This window comes from Malaclemys terrapin, chromosome 5, assembly GCF_027887155.1.
Source record: "Malaclemys terrapin pileata isolate rMalTer1 chromosome 5, rMalTer1.hap1, whole genome shotgun sequence".
In the NCBI taxonomy this organism is placed as follows: Eukaryota; Metazoa; Chordata; order Testudines; family Emydidae; genus Malaclemys; species Malaclemys terrapin.
This window is the reverse complement of record NC_071509.1, coordinates 143,320,932-143,339,425: the sequence shown is the minus strand read 5'-3', so window position 1 is coordinate 143,339,425 and position 18,494 is coordinate 143,320,932. Positions and strand designations below refer to the sequence as shown.

At 42.9% G+C, this 18,494-nt stretch overlaps 1 protein-coding gene across 1 annotated transcript in view; it reads right to left on the bottom strand.

The window, feature by feature from the left end:
* TNKS (tankyrase) overlaps positions 1 to 18,494 on the bottom strand; it is a 313,482-nt gene that overhangs the window by 53,216 nt on the left and 241,772 nt on the right. Inside the window, exons 12-13 of the mRNA XM_054029743.1 lie at positions 17,127 to 17,298; positions 11,025 to 11,104 (exon numbers count right to left, since the gene is read on the bottom strand). Of these exons, the coding sequence (XP_053885718.1) occupies positions 11,025 to 11,104; positions 17,127 to 17,298 (252 nt within the window). The remainder of the gene's footprint in view (positions 1 to 11,024; positions 11,105 to 17,126; positions 17,299 to 18,494) is intronic.

The following is an 18,494-nucleotide window of genomic DNA, read 5'->3' as shown; positions in this document are numbered from 1 at the left end:
GCTCTCAGAGCAATATACAGAACAAGGCACGCTTGAACAAAGCCAGTTCAGCTGTTGAGTTAGTGCACACACAACATTTTTTATTGGAACACAGTGTGGGAAGTGTTCATATGTTTGTATAACACATATACACAAACCAGACAACATACAAGGTCGAACCAATTTTGCTCAATTTTTCTACGATACCTTGTGTCGAAAACCAACAGCGCAGTATTTCAGCCACAATTATGTTTGCCAAAGCTATGATAAGCTGGGGGTGTGTTGGAGAAGGTGAGATAGAGGGGCAGTTGTAATGCAAGGGGAAATTTTCTTTACCTGTTAATGTTCTTTTTTTGAGATCTTCTGTACTAGTCCAGACACTTGGGGGTTATAGTTTCTCCAATCAACAGACAGAGACAGAAAAAATGGTTACGTACCTTACAGTAACTGTTGTTCTTAGAGACGTGTGGGGTACCTAAACATCCACTGTATGTGTGCCCAGTGCACTCAAGTCGGAGACTTTTGCCAGCAATATGGGTGTTCTCCTCTTGCTCTCAGGTGAAGGCATACAAGAGGCATGTTCACCACCTCCCTCTCCACCCCTTAACACCACTGTAAGCAATGACCAAAGCAGCAGGAAAGGTGGGAGGGTCTTGGAATGTATATGTGCACAACATGTCTTGAAGAACAGTTATTATAAGGTAAGTAACTGTATCTTTTTTCCTTTGATGGACTGTGCTCATATACATTCCAATGTAGATGGAGGAAGTTTGGATCACTACAACGGAGACTGTAGCACTGACTTGCCAAAACTGGCATCATCGAGAGAGCCTGTGCAATGGCATAATCAGTAGAAGTAGTACAGAAAACCACGTTGCTGCCTTGCATATATTAGCTGTTGGAACATTGCCCAGGAAAGCTGAGCTCTGGTGGAGTGAGCTGCCATTCTTGATGGAGGAGAGACTTTAGTAAGCTGGTATAAGAGTCTGATACAGTCAGAAATCTAGTGAAAGATTGTCTGAGACAAGCCTAGATAAGCGATAATGATGATAACACTCATCTGACGCTGCTGCCTGCATTGGCCAATTGTCCAGGAAAGGGAAAATTTGAATGTCCAAACAACAGATGTGTCGGCTGTTACCACTGAACCATGTGCATAGTATCATCTGTTTTTTCAGACCCTGTGATGGGGTGGGACTCACTGCGCTAGCGCCTCCTGCTGGTTGTCTTGCGGATCAGCGCCACAGGTTGGTATGCTGACTGTTGGTGATATCACTTCTGCTTCTTGACCTGTGTCGCTCCAAGGATCGCGGCGTCCTCTTCAGAACACAGCCCTCTGGCTATGCCACACTCTGTGCTCCCACCTTCCAGGGGTGCTGGAGGATTTACTAGATGCATTTCTGGGAGAAGACCTAGATTTAGAGGTCTTGTGAGATACTGAACATTTAGAACTCTTCAGCCCAGACAGAAATGGGGAAGCATGATGTTTGCTCCCAAACTTATCTTTGGACTCAGAAGAAGCTGGAGGAGCACTCTGAGTCAATCCAGAGGCCCCAGGATCACAACTGGGAGACAGCTCAGAGGCAGGTCACATCACCTCTTTCGTGAGAAGAGCCTGCAAGCAACAGTCTGATTCTCTCTGCTTCTTAGTCTGGGTGGGAAAGGAGGTACAAATAAGGCATTTGACCCTAACATGCCCCTCATTCAAACAAATCAGACAACTCTTGTGCCCATCTGTGAAAGGGATAACGACCCTGCAAGTGGCACATTGTTTAAAACCTAGGGATTTCTTCATAGTAAATCCTCCAGGTACTAATAGAACTATATATACACATAACTATATTACATTATTCTGTACTTTAAAATATGCTACACAGTAAACTACACTTACAGTATAACTATAACAACTATGGACAAAGTTTTCTAAAGCTGGCTGACTAAAGCTAAGGCTTTGGGGAGCTCCAACTCTTGCCATGGGAAATGAGAAGGGCCTGACAGGAGGCCAGCGGGACACCCCTTTTATGTCCTTGCCTGAGAGCACAAGGAGAGCAGGGGCACATGTGCTGTGTAGTGATACTGCTGGCAAAAGTCTCCAACTTGAGTGCATTGGGAGCACATACACGCATAATGCAATGTATATGTGCACAGTCATTCAAAGGATAACACTGAGACTTTTGAGGATGCCATACACTCAGCTATCAAGGTCTATCATCACTCAGCCTTCAGTTGAATACTTCGAAAGCAGTATTAAAGAAAAATTTAGACTGATGCTATTTAAAAACCACTAAATAACTGTAGTAACAGTAGCAATTGGATCATATCAGGGCCTCTGCATTGACATTCTCAGGAACAGGGTCGGCTCCAGGGTTTTGGCCGCCCCAAGCAGCCAAAAAAAAAAAAAAAAAAAAAAAAAAAAAAGCAGCGATCGCGATCTGCGGCGCTACTTCGACTGGAGGTCCTTCGCTTCGAGCGGGAGTGAGGGACCGTCCGCCGAATTGCCGCCGAATAGCTGGACCTGCCGCCCCTCTCCGGAGTGGCCGCCCCAAGCACCTGCTTTCCAAGCTGGTGCCTGGAGCCGGACCTGCTCAGGAATGAGACAGGCACCAGCATTTTATAGGAACTGGTATAGAAGAGCTCAAAAAAAGAAAACAGGTAAGGAAACTTTCCCCTTCTCTCTTCTACAGCAGTGAAGATGCTTCAGACTTCCGCAAAGAAGTTAATCATTTTATTACAGGTGAGATCATCATTAGACCACTGCCTGCAACACATTTTGACAAAGGGCACATCTGCAAGCTTATTCCATGAAGTTTGACAAAGATGTGGGAAGTAACCTTGCAAATCCTTCTTATCAGATAGAATGAACTTTACAGGTGTACTTTCTTTCCTGCCATATAGCCTCTCTGATGCATCCAGAGATAGCAGATCTGAACAGCAATTGACTTTTAAACCCTGGTTCATGATGAAAAGGCTCTGAGTCTGCCTGAACTCTGTTGTCCCATCCACACAAATCTGCAGGGCTTGAGCAATGTAGCCATCTCGGGGTTGGGACCAAATGTAGGTAGGGCAAATTCTCTGTTCAGGTGAGAGCCAGACAATGTCTTGGGCCTGAATTCTGGCCAAGTTTTGAGCATGACTTTGTCCTAGAAAAATTATATACAGCTGTTTGCAGGAAAAGGATTGTGCTCCCCTATCTTCTTGCTGAACATAATGCTATTACAAACAAGATTTAAGGATAGTCATTGCAGAGAAATACTTCTCAGATGTTCCAAAGGGAGAACCATGGAAACACTCAACACCAGATTCAAGCCCCATGCAGGCTTCGGACAATGAACTATTACTCTCAGTTTATCCACTACCCTCAGGAACCTGGAAACTTGGGGGTGATAGCCAACTGAGACTATACCTCTCTGAGCCTCTGAACACTGACTGTCAGTGCCTGAACTCGAATGTATCTGACGCTCAGGCTCAAAGTTACACAAGCTTGCAAGATATCCAGGATGACTGGCAGTGTTGCCTCAACTGAGATCACAAACCATACTGGGCCTTCATGAAGTACTGGACACTAGAATCATAGAATCATAGAATATCAGAGTTGGAAGGGACCTCAAGAGGTCATCTAGTCCAACCCCCTGCTCAAAGCAGGACCAATTCCCAGCTAAATCATCCCAGCCAGGGCTTTGTCAAGCCGGGCCTTAAAAACCTCCAAGGAAGGAGACTCCACCACCTCCCTAGGTAACGCATTCCAGTGTTTCACCACCCTCCTAGTGAAATAGTTTTTCCTGATATCCAACCTGGACCTCCCCCAACGCAACTTGAGACCATTGCTCCTTGTTCTGTCATCTGCCACCCCTGAGAACAGCCGAGCTCCATCCTCTTTGGAACCCCCCTTCAGGTAGTTGAAGGCTGCTATCAAATCCCCCCTCATTCTTCTCTTCTGGAGACTAAACAATCCCAGTTCTCTCAGCCTCTCCTCATAAGTCATGTGCTCCAGACCCCTAATCATTTTTGTTGCCCTCCGCTGGACTCTTTCCAATTTTTCCACATCCTTCTTGTAGTGTGGGGCCCAAAACTGGACACAGTATTCCAGATGAGGCCTCACCAATGTCGAATAAAGGGGAACGATCACGTTCCTCGATCTGCTGGCAATGCCCCTACTTATACAGCCCAAAATGCCGTTAGCCTTCTTGGCAACAAGAGCACACTGTTGACTCATATCCAGCTTCTCGTCCACTGTGACCCCTAGGTCCTTTTCAGCAGAACTGCTACCTAGCCATTCGGTCCCTAGTCTGTAGCAGTGCATGGGATTCTTCCGTCCTAAGTGCAGGACTCTGCACTTGTCCTTGTTGAACCTCATCAGGTTTTTTTCTGCCCAATCCTCTAATTTGTCTAGGTCCCTCTGTATCCGATCCCTACCCTCTAGTGTATCTACCACGCCTCCTAGTTTAGTGTCATCTGCAAACTTGCTGAGAGTGCAGTCCACACCATCCTCCAGATCATTAATAAAGATATTAAACAAAACCGGCCCCAGGACCGACCCTTGGGGCACTCCACTTGAAACCGGCTGCCAACTAGACATGGAGCCATTGATCACTACCCGTTGAGCCCGACGATCTAGCCAGCTTTCTATCCACCTTACAGTCCATTCATCCAGCCCATACTTCTTTAACTTGGTGGCAAGAATACTGTGGGAGACAGTATCAAAAGCTTTGCTAAAGTCAAGAAATAACACATCCACTGCTTTCCCCTCATCCACAGAGCCAGTTATCTCATCATAGAAGGCAATTAGGTTAGTCAGGCACGACTTCCCCTTCGTGAATCCATGCTGACTGTTCCTGATCACTTTCCTCTCCTCTAAATGTTTCATAATTGATTCCTTGAGGACCTGCTCCATAATTTTTCCAGGGACTGAGGTGAGGCTGACTGGCCTGTAGTTCCCCGGATCCTCCTTCTTCCCTTTTTTAAAGATGGGCACTACATTAGCCTTTTTCCAGTCATCTGGGACCTCCCCCGATCGCCATGAGTTTTCAAAAATAATGGCTAATGGCTCTGCAATCTCACCCGCCAACTCCTTTAGCACCCTCGGATGCAGCGCATCCGGCCCCATGGACTTGTGCACGTCCAGTTTTTCTAAATAGTCCCGAACCACTTCTTTCTCCACAGAGGGCTGGTCACCTTCTCCCCATGCTGTACTGCCCAGTGCAGCAATCTGGGAGCTGACCTTGTGCGTGAAGACAGAGGCAAAAAAATCATTGAGTACATTAGCTTTTTCCACATCCTCGGTCACTAGGTTGCCTCCCTCATTCAGTAAGGGGCCCACACTTTCCTTGATTTTCTTCTTGTTGCTAACATACCTGAAGAAACTCTTCTTGTTACTCTTAACATCTCTTGCTAACTGCAACTCCAAGTGTGATTTGGCCTTCCTGATTTCACTCCTGCACGCCTGAGCAATATTTTTATACTCCTCCCTGGTCATTTGTCCAATCTTCCACTTCTTATAAGCCTCTTTTTTGCGTTTAAGATCAGCAAGGATTTCACTGTTTAGCCAAGCTGGTCGCCTGCCATATTTACTATTCTTTCTACACATCGGGATGGTTTGTTCCTGCAACCTCAATAAGGATTCTTTAAAATACAGCCTATCCCTGGGTACAGAATTAACAAGAGCTGGGAGGCTCGGGGGGGAACGGGACACAGATATCTTCACCAATTCCAGGTACCACTGCCTTCTTGGCCATCCTGGAGCTACAAAAGGCTCCTCTAGATCTGGCAAACTTCTGTAATACTCTGACTATCATGGGTGGAAGAAGGGGTTAAATGTACAATAAATCCAAGGTCTAGAGTATTTCCAGGTATCTGTTCCATTTGCTCCTATTTCCGTGCATCTCACATACTTCTGGTGAGATTCAAGGATTGGCATATCCTGGAGACTGTTCAGATTGAACAACAGGCATTAGTGGCTCCATCCTGAATCTCGAGGAAGGAGGTGACTCTTTTCAAGTCCAAAACTGGACACAGACTCCCCCACTGTTTTGGAGACAATTAAGTAGATCCTTGTGTCCCCCTCGTTTCCCCAGCTCAGCAGATTGGCCTGTATCTGTAACTGACATGGCACCAGGGCAACAAAATGACAAAAGTCCCCGGATCATCTCACATTGCCCTTAACTAGGCATACTGGTCTATTATCATGTCCATGGACCCATGGTGGGACCCATATGTGGAAGAAATCCCTCAGCCTTCCTGTGATGTTGGGACTCTGCGCTCAGGCCCTTGTACTGTACTGTAACGATCTGAAGCCTGAAGGGGTTTCCTGCAGTCTGTTACCTCTTCTTTGGTAACATAAAAAGCAAATCCCTTTGTTAGTCTGCCTTTTTTATTAGACTGGACAGTAGGTCTTCGTCTCCCTGGGTCTGCACCTATTGATCTGAAATTCTGGGGACCTTCTGGGAATCTCTTGGACCTCGATTCTCTGAAGACGCTAAGAGCTAGTGGATCATCTACAACTTCTTCCTGAAAAAAGCCTGCCTTGAAAAAGGGCACGGCTTTTAGCCTGGTGTTGGAGGTAGGATATGCTACCCACTGTTTTAGCTGCAGGGGTCCCCGGCCCTCTGCTAAGGCTCCCATTGATAGGATCCAGTATAGTGTCATACATGGACAACATATTTGAGTGCATAACTGGGAGAGCATTGACCTGCTCAGAGCTCTCATTTTTGGCCTCTGGAAACCTTCCAAGCTTCAGTAGCTACCTCACTGTCCCGTGGGAGGTGCATGTCGTATGTACTTAAGCTACAGTAACCATGAAGGACCTTATCAGGCATACCTCATTTGTCAAGAAGATCTTTGAGAGCTAGTTTTCCTTCCTCAGGGATTGCTGTTCTCCTTGCCACCTCTGACATGGCAGCATCCACCTCTCAGGCTCTAAAGGAGCACCTCCATGTCTGACACCCAGAGGTCAGAGAGCATAGTTGGGCTGGTTTTGTCTAGGGTGCCCCAACAGCATGTCTCTGCTCCAACATGGGGATAGAGCCCTGTAAGAGGAGGATAAGAGTACCCTGGCCCCAGCAAATACCTCCCAAGTACATGCCAACCTCTAACAATGTTGTCTGGTCCCCTCCATAAGGGGTTCAGCCTTCTCTTAAGATTGGGGAAGCCTATTTCTCACTGCTCGACCTCCTCCTCAGCCAGGCCTTGCAGATTGAGTGGTGTCTGACTGGACTGACATCTTGAGTGGTATTCTGTGATCAGGACTCAGCTATTTCTTCTCTGCAAAGGAGTGGATGGGGGCTGCATTCTTCCTGATGTCTCTGTCCTGGCTTGCTCTTTAAAGACCAAAAGGCAAAGCCCCAAATCTCTGTGAAGTCTGGACTGAACAGCAGGGGAGCCCTACCGGGGAGGAATAGGAGGAGGCAGCTGGAGGTGTGGTCCTGCTCCAAGTGACAGCTATAGAGGTTTCTCTTCTTCAGTGTCTCCGCCCATGTGGAACCAAGCGGGGCATGGTCAGTTGGGACATGGACAGGGAAGAGCACATTGCTTCCTTTCCTTAGCTCATCCCTTTCCCCCCTCAGGAGTAACCCAGAATGGTGGTTGCTCTTTGTCCTTAATCTCCTACCTGCCCCTGTGGGAGCTGGAATTTTGATCTGACGGGGTTTGATGAGCATCCGCAGGCAGAGCTACATTCCAGCAAGATGCTCCCACCCTGCATTTTCTATGAGGACTAAAGTGCTGTTAAGAAGAGCTGGATCAGCTTCTCCTCTCTGCCCCCAGTCTGCTTGGCAATAGTGTGTGTGTGGGAAGTTGATTCCCAGGGCTGCGGCTGCCGGTACACTCTGCTGCATGGTGGAGAGAAAATCTTCTGCAGGAAGAAGACTGCTGCTAGACCTGCTCATCAGCTGGCATGGGTGTGGGTGGAAGGCGCTCAGGATCCAAGACAGTTCAATTTGCGACTCAAACCAAGACATGACTGTGAAAGCTACAGGGGGCTTTCCTAGGACCAGTGTCCCTCCTCAAGGCAAGTGCTGTGTCTGCCCAAGGACGGGGCAGAGTTGGATCTGTTCCTGTTTTCTACCCCTTTTCTTTATCCTGCGAGCTGGAGATGCTGGGTCCAAGGAGCAGTCATTCTGCTGTGGGGCTCCTGACTCCCTTCCTGCCCTAAAGAGGCCACGTGTTGGTGTGGCGCTTCCTACCTTTACGGGGCTTTCTGGGGGGCCACTCAGCCCTGCTCACCCCTCTCAAGCCCAAGCTGCCCTGGCACTTCATGCAGGAGGAGGGTCTGGCAATGCTAGCAAAATTGGCACCCAGCCCTGGACTGGGGCCTCATTCTCTTGCTAGGGTCTACCATGCTGGATATCTAGTAAAGGGTGGGGCTTTCCCTGTTACACATGGGCAAGCCCATTGAGAAAAATTCGGGGCCCCAATTCATCATGTTCTCTGGGACCCCACCCCTCCAATTTCACTCCCATTTCGCCCTAGTTAAAGACATTTTAGGGGCTCCTGAGCTTGGGGCCCCAGTATAATTGTCCCCTCTTCTCCCCTTCTCATCAGCCCTGCACGTGGGGCTAAGGCTCACTGGCTTTCAATGCCTCATGTGTGCTGTTATGGCAGCCACACACCAACGTGTGCCATGCAGCTTCCTTTAGGTCTCAAGGACCTATTTCTTTCTTCTCTCCTCTGGCAGCCTGCTTGGGGACACAGTGTGCTCCACCTACTAATGGCTAAGGGATATCAGGACCCTTACATGTGACATTCTCAAAAGCATGTGTGCTTTGTCTCCATCATATAGCTGGGAGGAACTATAATCCCAAAAGTTTGGATTGGTGGAGAACACCGAAAAGAGAAATTCTATTTAAACCATAATTATGGTATGTGCCATGTGCCAGATCTGACTTTTGTGGGCGTTCTTGTAGATAAAACAAATTATGTACAGTCACCACATTTACAGGCACTGGCATTAATGAATACTCGCTCACGGATGATTTGCATTTCACAGTTAATGGAAGAAACAGTGGTTAGATAGGGGAAATACCATATTATGATCACATTATGGCGCGTGTGCCTGAACTTATATGTGCCCAAGCGCCCAAGCATGGGAGGGTGGGGTCATTCTACAGGAACAAGGAAAAACAACATTTCTGAACATTGAAAAGAAAGCAGTGACAGAACCATGATCACAAAATCACTGAAATGTAGTGTTGGAAGGGACCTTGAGAAGTCATCCAGTCCAGCCCCCTGAGCTGAGGCAGAACCCAGTATTCCTACACTATCACTGACAGGTGTTTGTCCAACCTGTTCTTAAAAATTTCTAATGATGGGGATTCTACAACCTCTTTTGGGAGCCTATTCCAGAGCTTTACTATCCTTATAGTTAGAAAATGTTCCTAATATCTAATCTAAATCTCCCTCACTGCAGATTAAGCCCATTACTTCTTGTTCTACCTTCAGTGGACATAGAGAACTACTGATAACGTATTTAAAGATTCTTTTCTCAAGACATGCAAAACATGCCGCCTCCCCCCCCTTTTAAAAAAACTTTTCCTCCTCAGTCAGATTTTCTAAACCATTGATCATTGTTGTTGCTCTCCTCTGTATTCTCTCCAATTGGTCCACATCTTTCCTGAAGTGTGGTGCCCAGAATAGGACACAGTACTCCAGCTGAGGCCTGAATAGTGCTGAGCAGAGTGGGACAATTACTTCCCGTGCACCAGACTGTTGACTCGTATTCAGTTTGTGATCTACTATAACCCCCAGATCCTTTTCAGAAATACTACCACCTAGCCAGTTATTCCCCATTTTCTAGCTGTGCATTTCATTTTTTCTTCCTAAGTGAAGTACTGCAAAGTACTTATCTTTATTGAATTCCATTTTATTGAATTCCGACCAATTAGCCAATTGTTAAAGTCATTTTGAATTTTAATCCTAATCTCCAAAATGCTCACAACCCAGCTTCACGTCATCTGCAGATTTTATAAGCATACTCTCCACTCCACTATCCAAGTCATTAATGAAAATATTGAATAATACCAGACCCAGGACTGATCCCTGCAGGACCCCACTATATACATCCTCTCAGTTGGAAAGCAAACCATTCATAACTACTCTTTGAATATGGTCTTTCAACCAGTTTTGCACCCACTTTATAGTAATTTCATCTAGACCGCATTTCCCTAATTTGCTTATAATAATGTCAAATATCCTGTCTATTGCTTCCCGCCCTCTACTAGGCCAATTACCCCATCAAAGAAAGAAATTAGGTTGTTTTGGCATGATTTGTTCTTGACAAATCCATGCTGACTATTTTTTATAATCCTATTATCCTCTCTAGGTGTTCACAAATGTTCCAGTATTTTTCCAGGTATCAAAGTAAGACTGACTGAACTATAATCCCCCAGTTCCTCTTTGTTCCCCTTTTTGAAGATAGGTTCTATTGTTTACCCTTCTCCAGCCCTCTGGGACTTCTTCCATCCTCCAAGAGCTCTCACAGATAATTGCTAATGGTTCCAAGGTTCCTTCAGCTAGTCCCTTAAGTACCCTAGAATGAATTTCATCAGGCCTTGTAGACTTGAATATATTTAACGTATCGAAATATTTCTTTAACCAGTTCTTTCCCCATTTTTGGCTGGCGTTTCTTCCCCCTTGTTGGTAATTTTAAATTGGATTGACTATCTGGTCACCATTAACCTTTTTAGTGAACCCTGAGGCAAAACAGGCATTAAACACCTCAGCCTTCTTGAGGTCATCAATTATTAGTTCTCCTTCTCCACTAAGTAGAGGACCTACACTTTCCTTGATCTTTCTCTTGCTCCTAATGTATTTAACAAACCTCTTACTGCCTTTTATGTCCCTTGGCAGGTGCAACTCATTTTGTGCCTTAGCCTTTCTGATTTTGTCCTACATACTTATGCTATTCTTTTGTATTCCTCCTTAGCAATCTGTCCATTTTTTCCACTTTTTGTAGGATTCCCTTTTGATTTTTAGGTCATTCCACCTTCTCCTAGCAAAGACGGTTTTGCTCAGTAATACTTTCCATCCAATAAGTATCACCTAGACAAACCTACCTTCACAGTTTCCAAATCTCCTGCTTTGGACGCTTCTAACAGTCGATAATCCACATCAGAAGTGCGTACAGGTGTACTTTCTATAGAAAGGAAAAGAAACTTCGATAGGTATTTTGGTGTAGGGCTATACAATTAAGATGCCATTATACTGACTCAAACTCAGCCTCACACATTTTCTAAATTGACCAACGAGACTACAGGCACAATTTTTTTTAAAGTGCTTAAGCAACTTAGCACAGCTTAAGTCCCATTTTCAAAAATCACTTAGGCAATAAAGCGCAGAGCTGCTGACTTTAGAGACTGGAATAGGATTGTACCGTTTTTTACTCCTGGTAGTACTGGAGAGCCAACACAGCAAAAGGGAGAGGGAACTGGACTCTAGAATCTGTTTTGGGCAATGATTGTGCAGGGTGCACTCTGATTGGCTAGGTGGGATTTCTTGATGATGTAACAATTGTACACAGTTATATTAATTTAGAAGGAATAAATGGGCCAGAGGTGTTAACATAACTAAGTTACTGCCTAATATTAAACGGTTTTAAACAAGGTCCGGGGTTTGGTGTACAGAGATCTCAGCCTGCTTAGCACCATGGCAAATATACTATTAAAAATCTTTTTAAACTTTTTATTAAAGATGTAGAAAAGAAGGAGAAACAGTTAAGACCTTTGAAACAAAGTATTAAATAAGGCACTCATTTTAATTTTTTTGTTTTCTAGATCTTTACTTGGAGAGAGTTTTAAAAAGAAAAACTCCTTGTTTGACAGTCTCTTTGATGGTATCAAAGATGCTAATAACTGTTCTTTTTTAGAAAAAGTGAAAATGTTAGTTGACATGGGCTCGAGCTGCTTTTATTGCTGCTGCTGTTAAAGTTCTTTCATCCCAGGTGGTATTTGGGTTGTAATCTGGCTCCCTCGCTCTCTCCCTGGCCTGGCCTGGCCAGGACATTTCTGAAGATCAGGATAAGGAAGGCCCAGGGTCCCAAGAAATAGAGGAAGTGGCAGCCATGATGGTGAAGCTTGCTCCAGTAGCCTCCATCTGTTCTTTCAAGTGTGCTTTTAAAAAAATTATTTTGTACTTTCCCCACAAAATGTCATTCTTTTAAGGACCCAAAAAGTGAGGGATAGCAAAAATCATTCTTTGAATGATATTGACTTAGATATTTTGTTTAGACTAACAGTTATTTTGCATTCCTTTAATACTGTGACCTTCAACATTTGCTATTATAATTACTGTAACAGTTTCTGAATTGTTACATACTTTTTACAGTTAAACTAACAATCTGGGTAAATTTGTAGGCCCAACTGTCACAACAGCACCAATTGTCAAATTGAAAAACAAAATCTCTCTGCCTCTATTTACTGGGTCAGTTAAAAAAAAGTGAATGGGAATGAGGAGGTAATAAAAAAGATGCATTTTAAATATACCTTTCCTTGTTTTTAATTGATAGTTAAAAATTACAGGCATTAGCTCCAAACCCAGCTGTACCCCTTCCTTCCCCATCTTGACCAGATGTTGCTTCCTCTTCTCCCAAGAGAGAGCTGTGCGGATCTGAGGCACCTGAGTGAGAAAGGAACAGAGGGTCCTGTGGCACCTTTGAGACTAACAGAAGTACTGGGAGCATAAGCTTTCGTGGGTAAGAACCTCACTTCTTCAGATGCAAGAGGTGAGGTTCTTACCCACGAAAGCTTATGCTCCCAGTACTTCTGTTAGTCTCAAAGGTGCCACAGGACCCTCTGTTGCTTTTTACAGATTCAGACTAACACGGCTACCCCTCTGATGAGTGAGAAAGACAGTCAGCTGGGAAGAGAGGAAGAGGCTGGATGGAAAGGAGTGGGATCTTAGCTGACACTGGAAAGTTTATTGTCCTCTGGCCACTTTTGCCTGCTGAATTGGAAACTCTTCAATATTTCAAGCTTTACAACAAAATATTAGTTGAAAGTGGCATCTGTGCCACAAACATTTCTGGCAACTGTACTCTTTTCCCCTATCATTTTACCGGAGACTATTTTTCAGAGTGAGAGGACACACTGCTTAATCCCCCATTCAGTTTAAGGAGCTGAGGAATAATTATTTCTGTAATGTAGCCTAATCGGTGGTTCTGAGACTATTTCCTCCTTCAGGCCAAAAGGGACAGAGCACTTGGGGATGGGGTCTTTTATATGCCCTCAAACCGCAGGCACACTGCTCCAGGGGCCGGTATTTCTAGACTGTTCAGAGCTTGCAGTGCCAAGGAGTATGCTCACAAGAAAGTGGGTCTGCAGCGATAATTCTTGAAGGACAAAAAGAAAGCTTTAAAAATGTGTATAAAACTTTCATTATCATTAAGAAAATTAACCGAACAAGCACCTTCTGCAAGTACACAAAGAGAGTGATCTGGTGTCATTAAAACCTACACAATTCTCACTTATTTGCTATTTCTAACCAGTTAGTGAAATCAGTTGTTTGCAGGAGAGCACAACTAGTACGAATGGACATCTGAATTCCCAGCTAGCTGTGAAATTGTGCTATGTATGTATATTGATTTGCCAGTTCAATCTGAGGTTGTATTTCCCATTGGTATACCCTGTTTTCTCTTTCTGACACATCCTGTGATGATATAGCAGGCAGTAGGTTGCAAAGCACACAGGCAGAAGATATCCCAGCTGCTGTTCTTGGACCCTGCTACAAAGGTAAATTAATCTGCCTCCCCTTTGTCTCTATGCTGGGGATGGGGGGAAGGCAGGGGAGAGAGATGGCCAGTGCTAGCTATGGGGGAAGGTGAAAGGCAGAACCTAGGAACCCACTTGCAAAGGTGGGGAAATGCTCACTAAGAGCCAGGGCAGAGGAAACTCATGAAATCTTAACCATCTAGGAATGGGATCAGCACCTCTGCTGTGTCCAGGAATGCTAAGTCTTTCTCTTGAGCCTACCCAGGCAGCTAGCAGCACTGGCAACTGCCAGCATGGACATTAGTAAGCGATGTGCCAAAAGCTGCTGGAAGGGGATGCAGTAGGCCCACTGCTAGTCTGAGCAGTCCTGGGCAGATCATGGCATGAACCAAATTCATTTTTAGAAGGTTCAGATTTTAGCCCTCTCCCTCCAGTAATGATCTGAGTGTGAGTCTATTACCCCATTTCCCTTCCTCTCACCAACAGCTGCTGAAGTTCACCTGACCACAGCCTCCTCAAAGCTTTGAAGTAGGGAGGCTGCAATAGAGGGTATCTTACTGCTTTGATAGGGTCACAGAACACCACCTGGGACTTGACTCTTCAACTGTTGTTTCCTTATCTGCTCTCTGGCCTTCTGACCTCTAACACCACAATATGGCCCAGGAACTGACTTCAACTGGGAAACGAAGGTAGGATCACAAAAATCAGAAATACAATCTAATTAAATTTGGAAATGGAAATTAAAAACTCCACCAGATTGAGATTTGATTAAGGAAAGGCTTTGAATATTTGAGAAGCTGAGCTGAGCAAAGAAAGAAAGGTACTTACGCTTTAAGAGAAGATAAACAAACAGCATTTTTCTAACAGGAGTTTATAAAACTTTCTAATCAGCCCATTTTATAAACTTTCATACATTAGAAATTTGTATTTCATGGTCATAACCAAAATCTCAATACCAGTTTGAGTAAAGCCAGACCTCCTGCCCATGAGGTCATCAGAAAGCTGTTTGAACGGTTGTGATCTCATAGCTGTGAAATATCGCTGCTTGCAAATGTGTGGGGGGGAAAAAAATCAAGAATACGCCAACATAATTTTAACCAATAAATCTCAGTAATGCAATAACGGAGCTAAAGAAGAGTCTTTACATCAAGCTAAATTGAATATTTAAAAATATTTCTTCAAACCAATCCAACATAACAAAAATATGCAGAGATATTTATATGATTTTAATATAAAACAGGATTAAGACATCTGATTGCCTGGAACACAGAACAAAACAATGCTCAATAACCCTTTGTTGTTCTGAGGACAACACAAAGCACTAGCATGCATCATGTCAGCCTCAATCTTTGGGGGGTTTTGTGTGTATATATGGAGGAGGGAAATAGGTGCAAAGATACTGCCTTCTGTGTTGAAAAACAGTGTTGCATGATGTCAGAAATTAAAGTTTCCACAGAAGACAAATAAGTGCTTACTTTTCAAAATGCTTAATTTTAAAGCTTTGCCTTACCTCTTCTTGAAATTAAATTCCTATAATCTCTTTAACAGTAAGGGAAACATGATTAATTACTGTCCCCACATTTATTCCCTACATTTTTATTTCTCTTTTTGATTCTCTCTCTAATATATATAAATAAAATCACACACAGAGAGATAATATACATATCTAATGTATACATAGGTATGTATCTCCTTTATGTACACACACTTTACAAGCTTTGGTTTTTAAAATGGCATCCCCTTCATAATGAAGATTTTTGTTTTTTGCTAGAAAACACCCGGTCCGTGGTATCATTTAAGTTTGCAATTTTCAAAGGAGACTAAGGGAAATAGGTGCCCAATTCCTACTGGCTTTCACTGGCTCCTTGCAAATCCCGGCATAAAAAAATCACTACCCAGTGTTGTTTAATTTGTACAAATAAAAATAATAATGGTGTAATATATACAGGCATGCAAAAAGGCACATGCATAAAAAGATGGAAGTGCTTAATGAACTACACCTCTACCCTGATATAACGTGACCTGATAGAACACGAATTTGGATATAACGCGGCAAAGCAGCGCTCCGGGTGGGGGGAAGGTGGGGCTGCGCGCTCCGGCAGATCAAAGCAAGTTCGATATAACGCGGTAAGATTTTTTGGCTCCCGAGGATAGCGTTATATCGGGGTAAAGGTGTACTTGAAAAACAGTGATACTCTTCAATATGTTCGCTATTCTGTATTTGATATAAACTTTGATTTTATAAATCACATCCAGTGAGTTGTTTTGAATAGAGAAAGTGTATTGTTACTGAACAATCAAAGCATCTGAAGTGGGAGTTCGATTGCTTTTACAACTATTGATATATTTTTCTGTTCATGCCTTATACCTCAAGACAGAAATAAGAAGAAATATTTAGTGTTTCTAAAGGCACTAGGAGTTTAAACACTATTTAAATAACTCTGCTCAATATATTTAAACAAGTTTTTTCCTGTTGGATAATTTTGTATCATACAAACCAAAAATTGTTTGTTTGCAATTTAGAAAAAACAATCTAACCTTCGTGCCCTTTCAGGAATTCCTCTGAATGGTAATTTTAGTATGTCGATCTGTGCTTTTTTAACACTTCTGAACTTTTTAAAAGTAACTTCCAAATATAAGAAAACACAACCTTTAGAATTATATGCTGAATACCCCAAATGACTATAGATAAGATAAGCAGCGAGCATATTTATACATTTAATGGGAACCCCACTTTCATATCTGTAGAGAAGCTCTCTGGAGTGATAGATCGTACTAGGTATGATGCCGCAGCATGTACTCTAGTGACAACAGACACTGCTAATGTCTGGAGAGATCATCTGTAGGACAGTTAAATGGGGGTGGAGTTGGAGAGGATATGACTCTCACATGCAAAATATACCTGCCTACCTTTACTAAAGTATTCTTATTTTGAGTCTTCCCACCACCAATATTAAAAGCTTTAGAAAAATCCAAAATGTTAGAAATGGGACTCAAATATCTTTATAGGCAGGATCCAGTTTCTAGTAGGTATTACATCCCCAGCAGAGGGCAGATGTAGCTAGCAATCCACAGGTCTGTACTTTGGGACAGAAGAAATAAATACAATTAAAATGAGAAATATGCTCTCTGCCATTCTTATTACCTTGGGTTATTCAGGTCATTCAACAAATATTGATTTTTTGCAATGTAGCAGGTTACATTTAAATGTCTACTGGGCAGTGTTTTATTACATAAAATAACTGGAGAACTAGAGCAGATATTTATAAAAGGTATCAAACACAAAGTAAATTGCAGACATTTGTGCGCGTGGTGCAGTAGCAGAGGGAAGACAAAACTGTATATAACACCAAAAGAATCCGTTTCAGAGAAATCACGTTTAAGTCATTACAACTGGGGGGGGGGAGGGAAGGGAGACGGTAATGTTAAAATATGAAGTCTATTTCTACCCACCACTTAGAATTTGCTGCACTGCTTCATTTCCCATCTGTGCTGCTGTGAAACCTTGTAAGGAGATGATGGAGGGATCAGAGCCATAATTCAGCAGGAGGCGACAGGTTTGCAAGTGACCTGCCAAAGCAGCCCTATGCAAAGCTGTTTGACCAAGTGTGTCCAGTGCATTCATCTGAAAAATCATTAAGCAATATAAAAATAAGTATCTTTATAATTGCAAGCCTCCACCCCATCCCACAACCTTAATATCAAAGAATAGTAACAAATAAAATTTCAGCGTATGCTAATTTACTTATAAACCCCACTGCCTTGCCACATTATTAAGACAAAATAACGGAGTATCAATTGAAATATTCCTAATTAAAAGTAATTAATTATTTCAGACTACATTTCTTAACTTCTTATATAATGCAGTTATTAATTTATGTTGCTCATAAAATGAAATAGGATTACCAGAAAAATCTGTCCTTTAGAACTTTATTAAATATTTCAACAAAGTTCACTTGGAAAAATTAATCTTTTTGAAAAAAATCACCTTTTAACAAAAGTAATTGTATGAGCAAAAATCTAATACATGGTGGATGATTGGTTAATATATTTATATCTAACATAAGAATTTCATGCAGGGCCAAGCTGCAAGAAAATTACCATCTGCCATCCTCAGAGGAGAAATAACTCAACATTATCTAATAACAATAATTCAAAAACCCATCTAAAGAGGTCAGATTGAGGAGAATTCTTCAGGGAGAAAAATGCAAGCCTGAAACCTAAATTCAGTTATCACAAATTCAGTCCATCATCTTGTTACTTGTTAATTCTTTTAATGAAATAGAAATCTAAGACTAACAAAAAGAATTTATAAGCAGGCAACAAGGAATTAGGTAATGCAGGAGCTCAGCATAAAGCAATGAATAGGCATATCCAAGTGACCTAATAAAAAGGTCTCATCTAATGGAAACCTACCTGTCTGACAAGATCTAATATAATAAGCTAACCTAAACATCTGGAGTTTATGCAGAACGTTCACAGAGAAAGTACGAGAATAATAGCCAAGACGCACTTTAAAAAGATTTTCAGTAGAACCTTTGTAGCTAATGGCTGTTCATGGCAAATGTAAATGTAGATATCCAACAGCTTTGGGTTTTTTTGGCCATTTAGGAAACACAAACTGCCCTATATTGTTTGGACATTGTCACAAATAACTTGCCATCACCTTCCAACTGTAAGGATTCCAGGCTTTGAGATGCATGCATCACAGATGTAATTACTATACAGAACTCCCATCTGACTTTCCCAAATTTTTACCTTGGTAGAATAGAACAAAGTTTTTGCCTCAATTCCTGACTAAAAGTCCTACTTGCAAGTCGT